General features: G+C 39.7%; 1 protein-coding gene across 1 annotated transcript; it reads left to right on the top strand.

The window, feature by feature from the left end:
* Positions 1 to 17,625: 17,625 nt before the first annotated feature.
* On the top strand, positions 17,626 to 19,212 carry LOC130410683 (uncharacterized). Its single transcript, XM_056735498.1, has 5 exons — positions 17,626 to 17,772; positions 17,859 to 17,956; positions 18,151 to 18,271; positions 18,870 to 18,996; positions 19,082 to 19,212. The coding sequence occupies exons 1-5, from the start codon at positions 17,626 to 17,628 to the stop codon at positions 19,210 to 19,212; spliced, it is 624 nt and encodes a 207-aa protein (XP_056591476.1).
* Positions 19,213 to 19,514: the final 302 nt, after the last annotated feature.

The raw sequence follows: 19,514 nt of genomic DNA on the forward strand, positions 1-19,514 counted from the left end.
TGTTAAACAGAGATTTTATCACTTTTTCACAAATTCATAGTCATATTTAAATTAAAACACTATATTTTTCAAGCAGTAAAAAAATAAATGTTTTTGTAAGAGGAACTCACAGTACTTTACCTAATTCGTCCTTGCACTCTTGGGTTTTTCACAATAGTTCATTTTCTGAAATAAATCAAATTATTATTTTATCAGGGAACTTAAGGAATATTAAGACAGTGAGAAGAGGACAGAAAGTATAGAAATTAATCAGTCTGACCATAATAAACACAGAAGATTTCACAGAACATCCAGGTCCTATTCCTCCACTCTCTATTATATAGCATTTAAGAAATTCTAATTTTCTAGAAATGTATTATGTGCAAATACATATAGTAGGCTAATAATAAAGATGTGTTTTGTCCACTCCCCACTGAAAACTAATTGGACCTCAGTCGCAATCTTTATAAAACAAGGACGAGACTTCTGGGTGTTTGGAATCGGACATTACATGACAAATCCCTCGAGCTGTCGAAGAAAGCCATTAAAAGCATACCATCTGGTGAATCATGACGGAAGTCTTCATAACACACGGCCCATTTATTTGTAGTTCACGTACTTCCGGTGTGCTTCGCGATGGCGCGCTTATGGAGAGAATTTGCTAACACGCTGGTGTGATTTATGATTGATTGCGTCGCGTCACACCACTATGTCAAATGTCTTTCCGCTTGAATTTTGTCTGACTGGGGCACAATTTAAATATTTTTAATTGAAATAGTAAACTCGAGTATCACTGTCTTTTAAATAAACACCATTTGACGAACTAATCTTATCCAATATTGAATATATATATTCAATGAAGCTTTATTTGTATGATAAAAAAATTTACTTAGTCAAAGCACAGGGAAATTAAATGTAAACAATCTGCAAAAATAAAGATTAAGATCAAATAAAAGTATAAAGAATCTATTTAGACAGATCAATGTAAACAGAAAAAGAGCAAAGTATTGACAGTTCTCAGTGAGGTGATGATCCTGTCGGTTTCAGTTTGTGGGTTTGTTTTGTCATGTTATGTTAGTTGTCTTTTGTTGTGGCAGGACTTGACAATATCTTCCAGCTAGTTTTGAGCTAACTGAGTTTTCTCCCTATATGTATAAAATCTTGTCCTTTTGTTGAAAGTGGTTAAGTCTTTGTGGACGTTTGTAAACTGGGGGAAGAATGTTTCTCTGGTGTGTGTATAGTGTGGACCTGAGATTAAAATGTGCAGCTCTGTTTCCATTTGATTCTGTATGCAGTGTTGACACAGCCCCTCTTGTCTTGTTGTCCATGTCTGTCTGTGTCTACCTTTCTCTAGACTGAGCTTGTGATCACTGAGTCTGAACATGATCAAGACTTTTTAGTTTAGGATCTGATACGCTTTTAAGGTATTCTGCCAGTTTCTGTTCTCTGTTTAATCACAGATAGATTCCAAATTACTTTTCTGAGGTGCTGCTTCTGTGCAGTGTTTGAGATATTTCTCTTTTTGTGTTTTTATGATTTGTTTTAGTCTGCAGGTTTGGGATCGGGCATGCATTAGGTTGTAGTGTTAGTTCTGAGATCAGTTGGAAGAAGGGGCTTCTCCCTGGGTTCAGCTCTTGATGGGTAAAGGCGTTTTGATCGAGTGTCTTTTGCATCGCTGTTCTTAAGGTGATTGTAGAATTTTTTAGCCTCATTTTTTCTTATTTTAATTACTAGAGGATATATTCCTTATTTTCCTTATTATTCCTATATTCCTAAGTTTCCAGTGTTAGTAATGTTTATACCAAGATATGCGTAGTTTTGGGTGTGTTCTGAGGGCATGTTTTTTAGTTTGAATCGTGAGGTTGGTTTTGGCAACTGGGCCTTTATGGAATATCATGATTTTAGCCTTTTTAAGGTTAACTGATATGGCCCATGTTTGTCAGAAAGTGTGCAGGGTGTCTAGATATTGCTGTAGTCTGTAGACCCTCTTTTGTGGGTGACAGCAGCACCAGATCATCTGCATTCACTAACACACTGACTACGCGTACATATTGCACTTATCCCTCTACCGGCTCGTGGTGTTAGATTGATTATTTTTAGTGTAGGTACATCATATAAACCCACCTTTCCAATTTGTGCTCTGTTTCATAAGGGGCTGCATTTCATCATGTAATTTACAAATATCAAGCTTTAATATGGATATCTTGCAAATTTTGTTTCTCATTTTGTCCCTCAATGGAACTACGGTGTAATTGTATACTGTTTGTCACAGATTTGAGTGGAAAACAAATTATGTCATTCAGTTAAGAGGCAGAAATAAAGTCCCCAGAGTGAAAGCTATCAGGATGTGAGGGGAACATCGGCCTGTACCGATGGCAGACACCTGAAAGGGGCCTCAAAGCTGATAAGATCTATGCACACTAAAGGTTAGAATGAGGAGTGAGATTAGGGGTCGGTCAGGGGATCTTAGAGTTATAGCTACCAATGACTATACCAATGATGGCTGAGACATTTGTTCTGTGTAGCATTTAAAAAAAACAAAATCCTGACTGATGATAATGAGGTCACTTGATAGGTTGTATATAATTTAAGATTATATGATACTACAATTGTTAAATATAAGATCTAAGTCTTAAATTTAAAGTGTTCAACCAAAAATACAAATTCTGTCATCATCCATTTTCCCTCATTTGTGTCTTTTTTCTGTACTGAGTGGATTTGCCTTCTTTGGGAAAAAAGTTTTTCATAATCTTTTGTGTTCTGCAGAAGAAAGAGATTCTAACATGACAAAATGACATGAAAGTGTTTGGCAGATTGGCATGATAACCTCATGATGAGGACACGTTCAGGTACACCTACATGTATTTTTCAAGTATATTATGCATTTCCACGTTTAAGTAATAGAAGCCAAAAGTTTACAGATTTGCATTTGATCACTTTTTTAGACTGGGAGTCTAAGTAAATCCAAACTGTAAACCTTTTTTTTTTAATAACTATACAAAACTGTTTAAAAAAGTAGCACCTTTCTTAAAAAAGGTAGTATTGCAAAGTCATGTTGAAAACACAACCGTTATTGCGTGGAAAGATAGTGTGGTTGAATGTGTGGGCTATAGATTTGAGAGTTGGGGGTTTTTGGAATTTCTTTAAAGGTATCTGAAATATCTTAAAGGTAGATTAACATTTATACATTTATAGCAATTCAAACACCAAGAAGTGCAGCTTACCAACGAAAAATATTGTAAACAGTCAACGGAAAATACTGTCACGCAAACAAGAACATATACATAGTACTATATTCACACAATACAAAACACTGACACCATAACAGATGAAATGCAGTATAGACCGATTTTTTATCATAAGAGAGCTTAATTTACTAATGAAAAGTGCTGCTGTTGGCTATTCAGTAAATTGTCATTTTTGCGACCAGTTTTTTTAAGCCACTTCTACATTAAATTTTAAGCAGCATTAGCTTAATTTCTTAAGTAGGCATTGCTTAAATTTTTGAGTAACACTAACCCTATTCCCAACAAGGGATTTTGCTAATTTTTTTTGGGTTGGTGTGACTTTTTAAGTTGTTTTTACTAACACATTTGTGTTATTTCTACCAAAAAAGTCTAGGTTACCCTCATGATAAAACGTAAGCTCATTTAGCTGACTAATTTTATGTTCTTAACACCTAAAATGCAGAAAAATGTGACAGCTTTGAAATGTTAAAAGCTTAATTTTTTCACTGAATGAATTAAAACATGAAACATACAGCAATTCAGAAATTTTATTTTCATTGTACCTCAAAAACAAATAAACAATGCTAAACAACAAACGTAATGACAACATTATAACAACAGTAACTATCAACATGCATAAGGCTAGTGGTTTTTAATGTTTTTTAATAGTTGTGGTGTTGTATGCATGACTGTATATGTGTGTTTTATTACAGTGAAGAGTTTTGTTATATTTTATAATGTTTGTGTGTGGTCTTGTATGCTTGCATGTTAAGTGTGGTGTTGAGCTGAATATGGAGATCTGGAGTATCTGGAGATCCCCCCTCTGTTGATTAGATTTCTGTGTGCTCTGCAAGGTTGATTAACTTCACCATTATTGACCTGAAACAAAACAACATGATGTAATGTATTATATCAATTAAGATTAGTATAAAATATACATACTGATAATTTAAAGAATCAATATGAACTGTTATGTTACACACATAGGTCTTCTGCATCATGTGGATTCTGCATAAACTCTTGCCTAGTTCTGTATAAGTTCCTGACTATGAAAACCAGGTCACACTAACAAAGTTGATTGTACATAACACTTCTGTGTTTTGTTCACTTATACTGCTCATTATGCAAAATATGTGATTATGAGAACAAGTTAAGAGTGCAGAACACAGAAAAAACATGCTTTCTTTATTGCACAGGTCTAAATACAGAGGCAGAACAGCAATACTGGAAAGAAGTCCTTAGACGTGTGGTTGCCATTATAAAAAATTTGGCAGCGAGAGGACTGCCATTTTGAGGCGACAATGAACTGCTGGGCTCCGCGTACAATGGCAACTATTTGGGACTGCTTGAACTGATAGCGGAGTTTGACCCCTTTTTAAAGGAGCAACTTAAAGGTTCTGTGTGTAAGTTTCAGAGGCCACTATTGGCGTAGTTGGAAATTGCAACCTCGAGCTCCGCCACCCCCCTCCCCCTCCTATTAGAGAAGCTACGGTTGCCGTCACAGGACAAAAGGGTTCCGTAAATGACAGTGGCAATTATCGGTGGTGTTGATCATTGCAATCTACGTCTCACAGGCGAACAACAGACTGAAGTTACGGACACAGGACAGAGATGATGTCGTCTGAGACAGCAGAGAGTAACCTTTGCAAGTCAAGTGCAACACAGGTAGTAAAAGGGAGAGGAAGAGGGAGAGGAAGAGTGCGGAGAGGTAGGGGTGTTGGAGATGCAGGGCGCGGAGAGGCAGAGGAGCTAACGTATCCCTGGAGGACCGCACAAGAGAGGATGTGGAAGCTAACCATTATTATAATATAACTTCCATTCGATTTATGCAAATTATGATTGTAAACAAGATTTCTAACCTGATTTGCACACGGCTATGCAACAAGGACTTATAGTACAATTACAAAGTGCTAAAAATTTACAACGACAAACGCTACTTCTCTTGATGATCAGCTCATCTATTAGCTAAAGCTATCAAACAAACAGTTCCCTTATATAGCGGAAATTAGACAAACTTACCGGTCCAGCAGAAAGCTGGCAACTTCGGCATCGCCTAGCAAACCCTTTTCCTGCTTCATTGCCCTCCATTTGGGAAAAGCCACGCCGATGTTTATTCAGGTTTTCTGCTGTTTTTTGTGTCGATTTCGCCTTGCTGCGTCGTATTTTCTCTTTTTTGACGATACAGATTGACGCTCTTCGGCTCTTGTGAAGAGTATGTGTGGTGCGTCATTAGCCCAAATTTCACTTCTTACCGCAACAAAGAACCGTTTCTATTTCTAATAAAAAACACGACAAGTAAATGTTGTTATTGTTCTTCCTCTTCTTCTGCTAATCCTTCTATGTAGTGGCGTGGCAAGCTGCCTCAAAACACAGCCGAGGAAGAAGAACGTAGTCCCGTGCATCCTTTGTTTTACTAAATGCGCTCAGTTTGTCCTTGTAGTGCTACTATAGAAACATGGCTGTGCAGTGTGATAAATTACATGTAAGGGTCAGCCCGCAGTGTATATACATGAAATGGCTCATTGTACGGTAATATAAACTTTTCGGTTCTTTTTGTAAGGCATTTCTTCACCACTCACAACATGGTTTTGTATTATATATTACATTTTGGTGAATAAATCCTTCAAAATGCTACACACTGTACCTTTAAGAAGCATGGCAATAAGGGTAGAGGTAAACCATCTTACTTATCCTCAACTGTGTTAAGAATTTATTTCATTAATGGGTGACAAAACTAAGCAAGTAATGGCAGAGGAAATCAGACACTCTAAATGTTTCTCTGTAATTGTTGATTCAACACCAGATTTAGCTAACATAGATCAGCTCACATTTGTTATTCGTTTTGTAAGTGCAGACGTCGGAGTAGTGGAAAGATTCATTGGGTTTGACCGCAACAGTCACATAGATGCAAGCTGTACATTCAAAACGAAACCCATCAATGTTTTCACAATGTAGTCACCGTGTGCTAGTATCACTGAAACTCGTGGGTGTTAACTGTATTGACAATCGCGTGAGGAAGTGACATTTTTAACTGTTGCAGTCCCTGTATACATTTACAGCGCATCAACACATCGCTGGCATACAGTTTTCCATAACAGCAAACATTACATTAGATACACTATACAATCCCTCAGCACCACTCGATGGAGTTGCAGAGCAGACTGCAGAAAGGCTCTCAATGAAAATTACGGGGCAATCAGAGATACCTTAGTCAAAATAGCTTCAGACTGTGATGAGAAAACACAAACCAAACTCGAAGCTGCTGCATTAGTCGCAAAACTTGATAAACTTTATACAGTAATAATGACTATTTTGTGGGACCGGGTACTGGATAGATTTAAGGCAACAAGCGGCCAACTCCAAAAAAGCGATATGGATTTAGCTACTGCTGTTGGCCTTTAGTATGGAATAAAATCACTTTCAAAAATAATCGTACATAATTCAAAACATTTGTGTGTAATTTTAATATAATCGTGCGTAATTTAAAACTATTGTACGTAATTCTGTTTTTTGTCAAAGTTGGATTCCAAAATCTACGGCCACGACAGTTTACAGATACGTGATTTTGTGTGTTTTTTAGAGTACAACTCTAAAATGTACGACTGTGACAGTTTACTGACGGCGCTTGTTTTCACAATAGCTCTGTTACACACACGACATGCGAAATTACGACCACGAAGTGCGGTGTGCGAAACGGCTGTCAAAAATACGTCATCAAGGTCACAGGCATTACTAGCCGAGGGAAGATGAATCGATTCAACGAGGTGCGCATGCGCCCCACCAAAGTTTAAACCACTGGCGCCGAAATGGCGGATCATCAGCCAACCGCTCACACCTCGTCTCAGGTAAATTAATTATTATTATTATTATTTTTTAATCTGACATGTTTAAGCAGTGGTCATCAAACTTGTTCCTGGCGGTCATGAGGTCGGAGCTAAACTCTGAAGGACACCGGCCCTCCAGGACCGAACTTGACGACCCTTGTGTTTAATGGTTAACGTTAGTTATAACTAATAACATAGAGTAGCAATATTGCAGAGATAGTATAGTAGGTAAGATAAGCTCTCAGAGTACATGTAACGTTAGGTGCTTAAAGAAGACAGTTGTTTAGGAGGTCATCACTGCAGCCTGTAGCGCGATGAGATAGAGTTACATAAAAGAATGAGCAATTTTAAGTGTTGACTTCCTAACAGCAGTGTTACGTGCACTGTACATACTACACAGGTCATTTTATATAAGTGTTCACTGTTTAAGTATTGAAGTCATATATTTCATTGTTCATCAGGTTCCATTAGGTGACATCTTGCATACAGCCCAGAATCTGGTGTCAATGTTGAGCAACACCTTAAGTGTTGGACAACCGAAAGTGGGGAACCAGTCCAATATCAGTGTACAGTCAGCAGAAGAAAGAAGGTCCAAGTCAAATGTGCAGTCAGTTCAGCATGAAATGGCTAGGTGTGAGATTTAAAAAAATGTGTGTGTGTGTGTACTGGTGGAATATACAGTTTGTACAGTATATATATTTTTTTGATTACATACTGTATATATGTTTCATCACACATTAACATTACATGGATTCTATCTGTTGAATATTTTTGGTGTATTGTCTTTCTATATTCTGTTAAATACTTTGAATCATAGGTGGAGGTGGTCAACGGAAATTGACTGTCATCCCTCCTGACCCTGATGGGTATAATGGACAGCAATTAAAAACCGTGAGCAGCAATGGAAAGAGCACAATGTATGTAGTTCCTCTGCAAGAGCAAATTGACATAACTCCATTACCACCTGATGCAAGGGAATTCGAAAAAATGTCCAAAGCCCAGTGTGCACTTTGCAGCAAAATGGTTCCCCTTCAGTGCCTTCCAGTACACATAAAACACTGTAAGGTGGAAAATGTGAATTTGTGTGTCTCAAGTGATGATGTAAGTCTAAGATGTTTATTTTAGTCATCAGTGAGCTCTAAAAACAAGGATGATTGAGTTTGTTTTATTTCCAGTCAATGGAGAAATCCCCAGACTCCCCACAAGAAGCCATTTCAACTTCTGACACCTGGAAAAAAAAAAAAATTATACTGATCTTTTGTAAATATTTCATAACCTCTGAAAACATTTTTATGTGATTTTTAAGTTTTCAGGAATTGGAAAAGTCACCAGATATTGAAAGCTGTGATTCAAATATAAATGAAGTCTGGACAGAGAAGGTGAAAAGGATATTTATTTATGTGTTTAAAAAAAATATGCATTTTCAGGTTATGGTTTATGGATGGTTCCTAAAAGATTGTTTATGTGTAATTTAACTCAGTATTTTAATTTCACATCAGACTGCTGAGTGTCCATTGTGCAAGAAAACCTTTGACAGTAATGTTATAGAGATACATGCAGCCAACTGTGGATTACGGTAAATAACTAAATAGTTTAGTGTCACTTATCTAATATTAATCATTTCAATGTTTCCTATCCAGCAATTTGAAATATAGAAAGCATTTATTTTTTGTTTTTGCTTGTCAAAGACCATCTACGTATACAGTCAAGAAGTCTTCAAATCAACACATGGAGAACGTGAAATGCCAGTTATATATTTAAATTCAGTTCTCCCAAGCCAGCAAAGTGCAAGTTGCTCACAGGTGCCAAAACATAAAAATTCAAAAAGAAAACGAAAGGAAAAACAACAACCTTGGATCAGGTATAACAATACAATCAGAGTACTCAGCAGGTACTGCACTCACTACCACCAGTCATCTACCTCCTCACCGCCTCCTTGTGTGAGAATTTATACACATGGGTACAACCATTTATCAGCAATCATAACATGGGAAAGTATTAAAGACCATGACAATGTCTTGCAGATCAAGTAAAAGTATTAAGAGATCAAGTAACCACAATTCCTTCAACACACACATTTAAATAACACAACACGAAACTTCATTTCAACAATAATTATAAGTAGTAAACATCAATAATCTCATACTTGGTATCTCCCACTCCCATGATGCAACACAGCACAGGTACAAAAAGCATGACAAAAGTCCATTCAAATCAAGATGGCCGCCACCATGTATGCTGATCCAGATGAAGTCGACAGTTTGTGAAAACTTAAAATGTCCACTGGGTTAGTGCTCAGGTGGCCAGCCTGAGACACAACAGTCTAGTTGTGTGTATGTGTGTGGGTGTGTAAGCCGTCTCTACCGTCGCTGGTACATCAAGGTAATAAAGATTCTTTTGAAACCCAAGTATGTGTTAATGAGTCTCTAGAAAGGGCTAACAAGGGGAACACAAGGAACAGAGGGCAGCTCTGTGACATGCTTGTGTGCAGAACTGCAGAATATGATGATAACTTCAGTGACCCAATAAATACACTTTTAAGGTAAAAATGGTAAAAATGGTATATTAGGAAAGTGTTTGTTTTACTTTGCTGGTATATTTCATGTTTCGTTTCTGTTTATTTCTATTACAAAGTTCTTGGGAGATTCTGAATTGGATCGCCAGTAAAGTTGATCAAACCAAAACCTTTTCCATCTGCATTTCTCGGAATGACATCTACAACAGAGGAATGCAGCAGTGGCAGCGCCAAAAGAAATTGACACCAAAAGACAGACTGAAGGTTACCTTTTTTGGAGAAGCTGGGGTTGACTCTGGTGCTCTTAGCAAGGAGTTCTTAACGGGTATAAATAATTTAGTTTATTATAAAATGTATGTTTTATATTTTAAAGCAGACATTTTGTCAGATCAGATTTTAAACCGGTTGTATTTGTTTCAGATGTGCACAAGAACAGCGCAACGCCTGTGAAACACTTACCCAAGGGGCTTGTAGGGACAAAATGTACAGCTCAGATCGTGATTGGACAGAAGGAAGTGAATTGTCTCCTTGACACAGGGTCTCAAGTTACAACAATACCTCAGTCGTTCTATGAGGCGAATTTGCCTGAGTGTCCTTTGGAACCCTTGGGAGGCTTACTAGCAGTAGAAGGAGCCAACGGACAAGCTGTGCCATACCTGGGCTATGTCGAAACTACCTTGAAGTTCCCTAAAGCGTTCCTGGGTTTTGAGGTCGAAATATCCACATTAGTTTTGGTGGTCCCTGATCTGACAAATTCATGCCAAATCCTGGTAGGAACCAACTCTCTTGATGTGCTTTATAGCGAAGGCGATGGTTATAGAGCAGTACTTAAGGTACTGGAAGCCAGGTGGAGACAAGCCAGCAACGGAACCCTGGGATATGTGAAATTGAGAGGTAACTCTCTTGAAGTCGTGCCTGCGGGAGGAATAGCAGTCTTGGATGGATATGTTCACTTACGCGGTCCCCACACAGAAAAGTGGGTTACGCTGGAACAGCCATCTCTGCCCTTGCCCAGTGGTCTATTAATCGCTAACTGTTTGCACAACCTACCTCGTAAATGTTCGTCTAAACTCTCAGTTCTACTTCGGAATGAAACTCAAGCTGACATTGTGCTTCCACGAAAATCTGTGCTGGCAGAAATCCATGCAGTCCAGAGGGTCATGGATCAGCCTGCCCAGTGTTCGTATGATGGAAACAACGTGGCAACTTCCAGGTGTGCTAATCTTACCTTCGACTTTGGCAACTCCCCCCTATCTGCAGAATGGAAGGAAAGGATAGTGAAGTTGTTAAACTCAATGCCTGATGCGTTTTCCCTTCATGATCTTGATTATGGACATGCTGCAAGAGTCAAGCATCACATCAAGTTGAACGATGAGACGCCATTTAAGCAAAGGGCTTGGCCCATCCATCCCCAGGACATTGATGCTGTAAGGAAACACATTCAGGAGCTACTTACAGCAGGTGTCATTCGTGAGTCCGAATCTTCCTTCGCATCCCCTATCGTTGTGGTCCGGAAGAAGGACAATACTGTGAGGTTGTGTATTGACTTTCGGAAACTCAACGCTCAGACGATAAAGGATGCACACTCCTTACCAAATCTGGAAGAAGTCTTCTCGACGCTAACAGGCTCTGAATGGTTCTCTGTTCTTGACCTGAAGTCTGGGTTTTACCAGATCGAGATGGAAGAGGCTGAAAGAGTAAGACAGCATTTGTCTGCCCACTTGGATTCTGGGAATTCAATCGGATGCCTCAAGGCATTACCAATGCCCCGAGTACATTTCAACGGTTTATGGAGAGGTGCATGGGAGATTTGAACAGGAAACAGGTGCTCGTTTTCATCGATGACCTTTTTGTCTTTTCAAAGACCTTGGAGGAACATAAGTCGAGGTTGCTGCAGGTCCTTGGTCGTCTCAAGGAGTATGGCCTAAAGTTATCACCAGAAAAGTGCCGGTTCTTCCAGACATCAGTTAAATACCTCGGCCATATAGTTTCCCGAGATGGAGTGAGAACCGATCCAGCCAAGTGTGAAGCCTTAAAAAGCTGTCCGGAGCCGACCAATCTAAAGGAACTGAAGTCCTTCTTAGGGTTTGCTGGATATTACAGAAGGTTCGTGCGCAATTTCTCTAAAATCATCAAACCCCTCTCAAACCTTACAGCCGGGTATCCTCCACTACAAAAGGGCCGTAACAAACAAAGTAAGACTGGCGAATACCATAATCCCAAAGTGGAATTTGGCGAACGATGGACAACGGATTGCCAGAATGCTTTCGATTCCATAATTGACATGCTTACTTCTGCTCCTGTCTTAGGTTTTGCTAACCCCAAGCTTCCCTATGTACTTCACACTGACGCCAGCACTACAGGGCTTGGCGCAGCGCTATACCAGGAACAAGAGGGACAAATGCGAGTTATAGACTTTGCCAGCAGGGGTTTGACCAAGAGTGAAGCTTGTTATCCTGCGCATAAGTTGGAGTTTCTGGCGCTAAAATGGGCAGTCACTTCGAAATTTAGTGACTATCTGTATGGCACGGAGTTCACTGTTGTTACGGATAGCAATCCCTTGACGTACATTCTTTCATCAGCCAAACTTGATGCCACCAGCTACCGTTGGTTATCCAGCTTATCCACATACAATTTTAGATTGCAGTACAGAGCAGGTAGCCAAAACCAAGATGCTGACGGACTCTCACGACGGCCGCATGGTGAGTTTTTGGATGATTTAGGATCAAGAAAGGAAAGGGAAAGGATTGAGCAATTCACACTGTACCATCTCGTGGGGCCAGAAGATGAATCATCCACTCTCACACCGGATGTGATAGAGGCTATCTGTGAAAGGCATCAAGTGGTAGGATCCTCATCCTCCGATCATGAACTCCCTTCAATTGCTTTGATGGAATCCCTTACTCACTCCGAGGATGCTCTACCAGAGGAGTTTCAACGTGAGGAATACCACGGTCTTCCTGACCTTCCGCATCTCTCCGAAGCTGCCATTGCCGAATTACAGAGGAAGGACCCAGAACTACGTGTAATTGTGGAAGAGTAGAAAGTGGAGTGAAACCCTGCAATCTTAAGGGCTTGTCACCGGCTATAGGATTGTGGTTAAAGGAATGGAATCGACTCGAGCTGAAAGGCACAGTGCTGTATAGGAGGAGAGAAGACCGCGGGAATATCTCTTACCAGCTGGCATTGCCTAATTCCTTAAGAAAAACTGTGTTACAGAGCCTTCACGATGATATGGGTCATCTTGGTATAGAGAGAACTACAGATCTTGTCAGGACCAGATTCTTTTGGCCGAAGATGTCCCAGGCAGTGGAGAAAAGGGTCAAAACATGTGAGCGATGTGTACGTCGGAAAGCACTCCCTGAACGAGCTGCCCCATTGGTGAACATCCAAACCAGCAGGCCTTTAGAGTTGGTGTGTATCGACTTTCTGTCCTTGGAACCGGACAGAAGTAATGTCAAGAACATATTAGTCATCACAGACCATTTCACGAAGTATGCCATGGCAATACCTACCCGGAACCAAACTGCTCAAACTGTTGCTAAAAGTCTGTGGGACAACTTCCTGTGGCACTATGGTTTTCCAGAGAGGTTGCTCAGTGACCAAGGGGCAGACTTCGAGTCACACACAGTTAAGGAGTTGTGTAAGGTGGCAGGAATCCGGAAGGTGAGAACTACTCCGTACCACCCAAGGGGTAACCCGGTGGAGCGGTTTAACCGTACGCTGCTTCAGATGTTAGGAACACTGGAAGATGAAAAGAAGTCCCGGTGGAAAGATTTTGTGAAGCCCTTGGTGCATGCCTACAACTGTACCCGCAACGACACCACTGGATATACTCCCTATGAGCTCATGTTTGGGAGGCAGCCCCGTCTCCCGGTCGATTTGGCTTTTGGATTACCAGTAGATGTTGCTTTCACGTCTCACTCTCAATATGTGGAGAACCTCAAAACTCGGTTGAAGGAAAGCTATGAATTAGCTGGAAGAAGCGCTAGGAAGGTTGCCGATCGTAATAAAAGGAGATATGACTATAGGGTGGTTGCTTCAGCGTTGGAAGAAGGTGATCGAGTTCTAGTGAGGAATGTGCGGTTGAGAGGAAAGCACAAGTTAGCTGACAAGTGGGAACAAGATGTGTACACAGTTGTCAAAAGGATTCGCAACTTGCCAGTGTATGCAGTTAAGCTGGAAGGGAAAAATGGTTCTCTTAGGACTCTGCATCGTGATCTACTGTTGCCTTGTGGGTTTCTGCAGTCGGGCAAGTCTGAACGACCAAAACCGGAAGCTGTTCGAAGGCCAAGGACTAGAGCCTTTCTCTCAAATGATGTACAGGAGCCCAAGTCTGGTACAGAAAGCTCGGAGGCTGATGATGAGCAAATTTCCCTCCGTATACCTCGAGGAACATTTGATCTTGAAACCCAAATTATTACAGGGCTTGGAGACCTTACGTGTGTCAGGGAAGCTGAATCTGCTTTACCAATCTCCAGTTTCCCTGAAGAGGATTTGCCCACTCGTGAGTCTGTAGGGTGTGATCGAGGCGGATTGGCAGAGCAACATATGCCTGAGTGGACTACAGAGGAAGAAAGACTGGATACATCTATAGTGGTGGAAACCTGTAGTGAGGAACTTGCATTGGATTGTTCTAAGCCAGTAGAGCAAATGACGGAGCCTGGTCAATCTATTGAGTTACCTACTCAATCAACAGATATAATGCCAAATACTTCTGCATCAGGAAACGAGGAAGGAGAGGGCTCTGATAAGCTTAAAGATGATGTGGTACCCAGACGCTCACAGAGGGAGCGACAGCCCCCCAAGAAGTTTGAATACCCTCAGTTAGGGAACCCACTTACTTTAGTTGTACAGTCTTTGTTGCAAGGGTTAAATTCAGCTTTCACTACTTCTTTAGAGAGATCAGTCCCATCTCCTATAATCCATTTGTAAATGCCCAGGGACGTGCATTTATTTTAAGAGGGGAGGGTGTAACCCAGGTCCCTAGTCTGCAAATTGAGTAAGCAGGTAGCGTAAAGCGTATATGGTGCGTATTATTAGCTCCGCCTATTTTTTTTGCATCATTGCTCACACGTGTTAGAGAAGAATCTCACGTGTAGTGTGTGGAACTAAGTGACGGATTTACAGAGCATCAGTGTTTAATCGCTAGAATAGTAAGCAAAGAGAACGAAGTTTGAATCAGAAATTAAAAGTTGTTGTAGTGATAGCAGTACGGAACGTTTTTTCGATTAGTTAATAGATGGTTAGTTTGCCGTTTGTTTGCTGACGCAGGTCGGAAAGGCTAATAAATCTCTTTAGTATCATAGAACCGGATTTCTTTGCTAAAGAACTGTTTCAATTGTTGTTTTAATTTTCTTGGTAAGTAAGTTTATTTATTACTGTATTTAATTATACAATTTATGCTTTAACATAAAAGAGAGAAGTTATCACTCCGTAGTAATGTGGGTGTTTATTGAAATGTGGTTAATGCATGTTGTTAAATGTTGTTAAAAATATCTGTGAGAGCAGTAATGTCTAAGAGAGGACTTATTGTTAAAACCTAAATGTTGAGCTATTAAGCTAAGTGTGTGAAATGTGTCGTGTAGCTCACGTGTGGATTACTAATCGTATGCTAGTAGCGTGGGTGGATTTCTGTATGTGTCGTGTTGAATGCATGAAGATGTTTAACATTATATCTGTAACAAGGGAATGTGTATGTATATATACACGTGTATCATTTAAAATGCATTAATGTGTGAATTATGCTGATGTATAGAATGTGAATAGGTTTACACTGTTAACTAATTGTCGCTTTGCCTTGTCTTGGCAAGGTTGGGTTTTTTTGTCCTTGGATTTCCCTTTTGTCTCTTTCCGGTTGTCTCCGGTGGGTTTTCCTGTTCTCCCATCGCCTCCTGCGAATGGTTCCTGTTCTGAAGGAGTAAGGAGTTTCTTTTCCATACGGAGGTTCCAGAATCGAATTGTTTTGCCTCTGAGGAGTTAATTTTATTGGTGAAACTGGCGAGCCACCTTGGTTTTACAAATTGATCGAGCACTGTCTACAAAACAACAAAAAGTGGTAGGGCAGAGACGGCTTATTACAGAATCTTAGGAGTGCGGCTGCATTTCCTACAACGCATTCACTCACACGGACACTGACTGTGAAACTTTATTTCATTGCCTGACTAGTTAATTCAGGAGGATACATTGGGTATAATTGTGAATGTACCTGAAATTCATTATTTTATTTTGTTTATTTTGTTGTGTATTGTTACCATTCATTTTCCATGTCAAGCTATCATAGCTGAACACAAAGTGCACTTCATTTCCATTTACGATCTTGCCTTGAGTGTTTATTTCCCTCATCTTGCTGCAAAGTTGGCTCCCGAGAGAATTTAGACTTCTGATTTGGCCTAATGCGATTTTCTCTTTATGACTGTGGTCTGATCCTGACTACTGGTGAGTTGTCATACGGTGTTAGGTGGGTTACATTCAGGTATGCAATATTTGATCAGTTAAAGGGATACTCTACCATATTTTCATATTAAACTATGTTATTCCCTTATCTAAGATGAGTTGATACATACCTCTTTCATCTCAGTGCGTGCACTTAATCGCTCTAGCGTGCTGTGACTTTGAAAGCACTTAGTTTAGCCCAGTATATTCAATGGTATCTAGCAGTAGGGGTGTGCGATATGACGATATTAGATCGTGAACGATTAAAATGACTGCACGATCCACTTTTTCGGGAAAATCGTTAAATCGTCCTATATAGTGCTGTTCTATAGAATTCGTCAACATACTTGCGATAGATTGTGCCATGTTAACAAGCTCGTATACGTTGCTTGTGAATTCATTAAGAATAAAGGACGCGGTCAGTGAAGATGGAGGGAAAACGGAGGACTTGGTCCCTAAAAAAAAATTCTACATCAGTAATATTGAAATGGTTTGGGTTTTCCCCAACTGACACGGCCCAAACAACAGTTATTTGCAAATGTGGCAATGATAAGATTCGAGCGTCGTAAGGCAACACAACAAACCTTTTTAACCACCTCAAAATAAAAGGGACTGAAAGAGTATGCCGACAGTCAAATTATAAAGGGATCCCACGCGAGTAAATCAGGTACAACCAAGCATACAGAAACTAAAAGGCTTAAACAACGACTTTAGCAAGCGCTGGAAAGATGTCACTGACGCGGTCGCATTTTACCTGGCCAAAGACATGATTCCCATAAAGACTGTGGAAAATGAGGGCTTTAAAAAACTGCTCAAAGTCGTGGATCCACGTCACGAAATACCCAGCCAAAAATATTTATCCTCCACGTCCATTCCACAGCTTTACTCCGAGCGCCGCAACAAGATGAAAAACCAAATTCAAAATGTAAAGTTTTTTCTAACAGCTGATTTATGGTCTTGCACTTGCATTAAATATTAACTTGATTAAAATATTCTTCAAAATATAAATGGTAAAGAGTATATTTTTATATGGGGACTTAGTTTGGCTGTATTGAAGCCCCTTTAATTTGCAATATAGTCTTAAAACCAACTTGAAGAAGAACCGCGATAAAATCGTGAATCGTGATCTTTCTTGAAAAAATCGTGATTTGAATTTTTTTTCTAGATCGCCCACCCCTATCTAGCAGCAATGAATTTAGAAGTGACCAAACACCTCAACGTTTTTCCAATTTAAAAACATTTACACAAGTAGTTATACGACCAAGTATGGTTACACAAAATAAAACGTGGCGCTTTTCTAAGTGGGTTAAAAAGGATAACTATAATGTATGGCGTAATAGCACTTTTGGGAGTACTTCGACTGGCGCAGTGAAAAGTCATGTGGCGTGACTTTTTACAGCGCCAGTCGAAGTACTCCCAAAAGTGCTATTACGCCATACATTATAGTTATCTTTTAATCGCCAGAGCGATTAAATGAGAGAGGTATGCATCAATTTATCTTGGTTAAGGGAATAACATAGTTTAATATGAAAAAACAGTGGAGTATCCCTTTAAATTTTTTAAACATGTTTCAATAAACCTTTTTGGTTGATTCAAGGTTTTGTTTTATCAACTGTGGTATGGTATTAGAAGTGCAGGAGAAATTATGGCTGTCAGTCTAGCACAAGGAGGACCACCGCCGTTTTTTTTGCGCGTGTGGTGTTCCCAATATCTTTGCACTGGAGATTATGACAGTATACAGGTGACCACCAGTGATGTCACAGATTTAGAATTCTCCCTGCTCATTGAGAAGGTAAATTAGTAACCTGAAATGTAAGTAAAATATAGTAATTTTTAACTCCGTAAAAGTAAATAAGTATTCTATTTCTCTGTATTTAGGTTAACTCAACAGATGACATGAGTAAGCTTACAGATGAGATTTTAAGCTGTGGATACACTGGTCAAGTGTCTGCTGACATGAAAAGCAACATAATCAGGTTAACTATAGTTTTTATTCTCCTCAGAGTAAAAAAGTTTTATTTTACCTTCATTTTTAATCTTATGAAATGTATAGTAAATAACAAAAAGCATCACATTTATCATGTAGTACATCAAAATTGAGTTACTGTATATATTTTCTTATATTGTTAAGTGTTTTAAACATTTGATGTAAAATTACATTTGCCTCTAGAGCCATTGTTTTACACTCCACTATGAGAGTTGTTCCAATGCTTGATCAGCTGAGAAAAGGCCTGAAGCTCTACGATCTCCAGAAAGTCATGGAAATGCATCCAGGGGAAAAAGATGACTGGGTAAACCATTGTGGTTCTTATGGTGTTTTCATAACGAGGACATGTTTGAGGCATAGTTCACATTGAAATTAATTTTTGGTATGTTTTAGTTTACCTCAAGGGCATCCAAGATGTAGGTGTATTTGTTTTTCCGCAGTAGTTTAAATTTTGATATTTTTATGTCAAAACCTTTCTTGTCTGTCAGTCGTATAATGCAGGTCTATGGTCACAATCTCAAAGAGCATGCACAGTGAAGTCCAAATTAAACAATTCCCCATCGTAAGGACACATTGATGGCCTAAGACACGAAACGAGTGATTTGTGTGAGAAAACAACAGTATTTATATCTTTACCTCTTATACACAACCAGCGCTTGCACAGACTAAGCCAGAATGCACACACGCACATATCACACATCAGGACCATAGACCTGCATTATACGACTGACAGACAAGAACGGTTTGACCTAAAAAAAATCAAAATTTAAACTACTGCTGGAAAAAAGACACCTACATCTTGGATGCCCTTGAGGTAAGCTAAAACATACCAACATTTAATTTCAAAGTGAACTATCCCTTTAAATGCTATAGAAATGCTAACACTATCTCTTTTATTTAAGGTGGATGCAGGCTTCATTCTGGAGAATTGCCACCCTGTCTTTAGTGACAAAGGTTCGGTGAAATACACCAAAGAAGTAAATGTAATGAACTTTTTGCAGGATTTCCTACAGGAAGTTGAGGATCGTGGTATGTATTATCATAATAGCACAACATACTTAGTGGAATGAAAACAAGATTATCAGAACTTTAACCCTCCCTCCCTGTTTTTAAGACGGTGAAGCTGAACAAAAGACTGCAGGTAAAGTTATGCAGTGGATGACAGGCCAAAGACATAAGCCTATTTTCCCCAGTGACCAGAAGGATTTCAACATCACTGTGAAGTTCAATCACGACTGTGACTAGGGTGACCACCCGTCCCGCGTAGCGCGTGCGCGCACAGCGTTTGAAGCCCAATTCATGCGTCCCGCAAATTGAGACCGTGTCACGCATAATCAATTCTTGCTCAAGTTGGTCGCTCTATATCCTCGAGCCCCAGGCAGCCAAACGAACATTACTTGACAGTTCAGCTACTGTTGCCACACCCACCCCTCAGTTGAACTGCTGACTAGGTTGTTCCGTTGTCGTCATGACAGCGCGCGCACATGCACACACTAAGGAACTTTTAGATGCGCGCTCCAATTTGAAAAATGGAGAAAGAGACTGAG

The sequence above is a fragment of the Triplophysa dalaica genome, chromosome 21 (genome assembly GCF_015846415.1).
Source record: "Triplophysa dalaica isolate WHDGS20190420 chromosome 21, ASM1584641v1, whole genome shotgun sequence".
Lineage (NCBI taxonomy): Eukaryota > Metazoa > Chordata > Actinopteri > Cypriniformes > Nemacheilidae > Triplophysa > Triplophysa dalaica.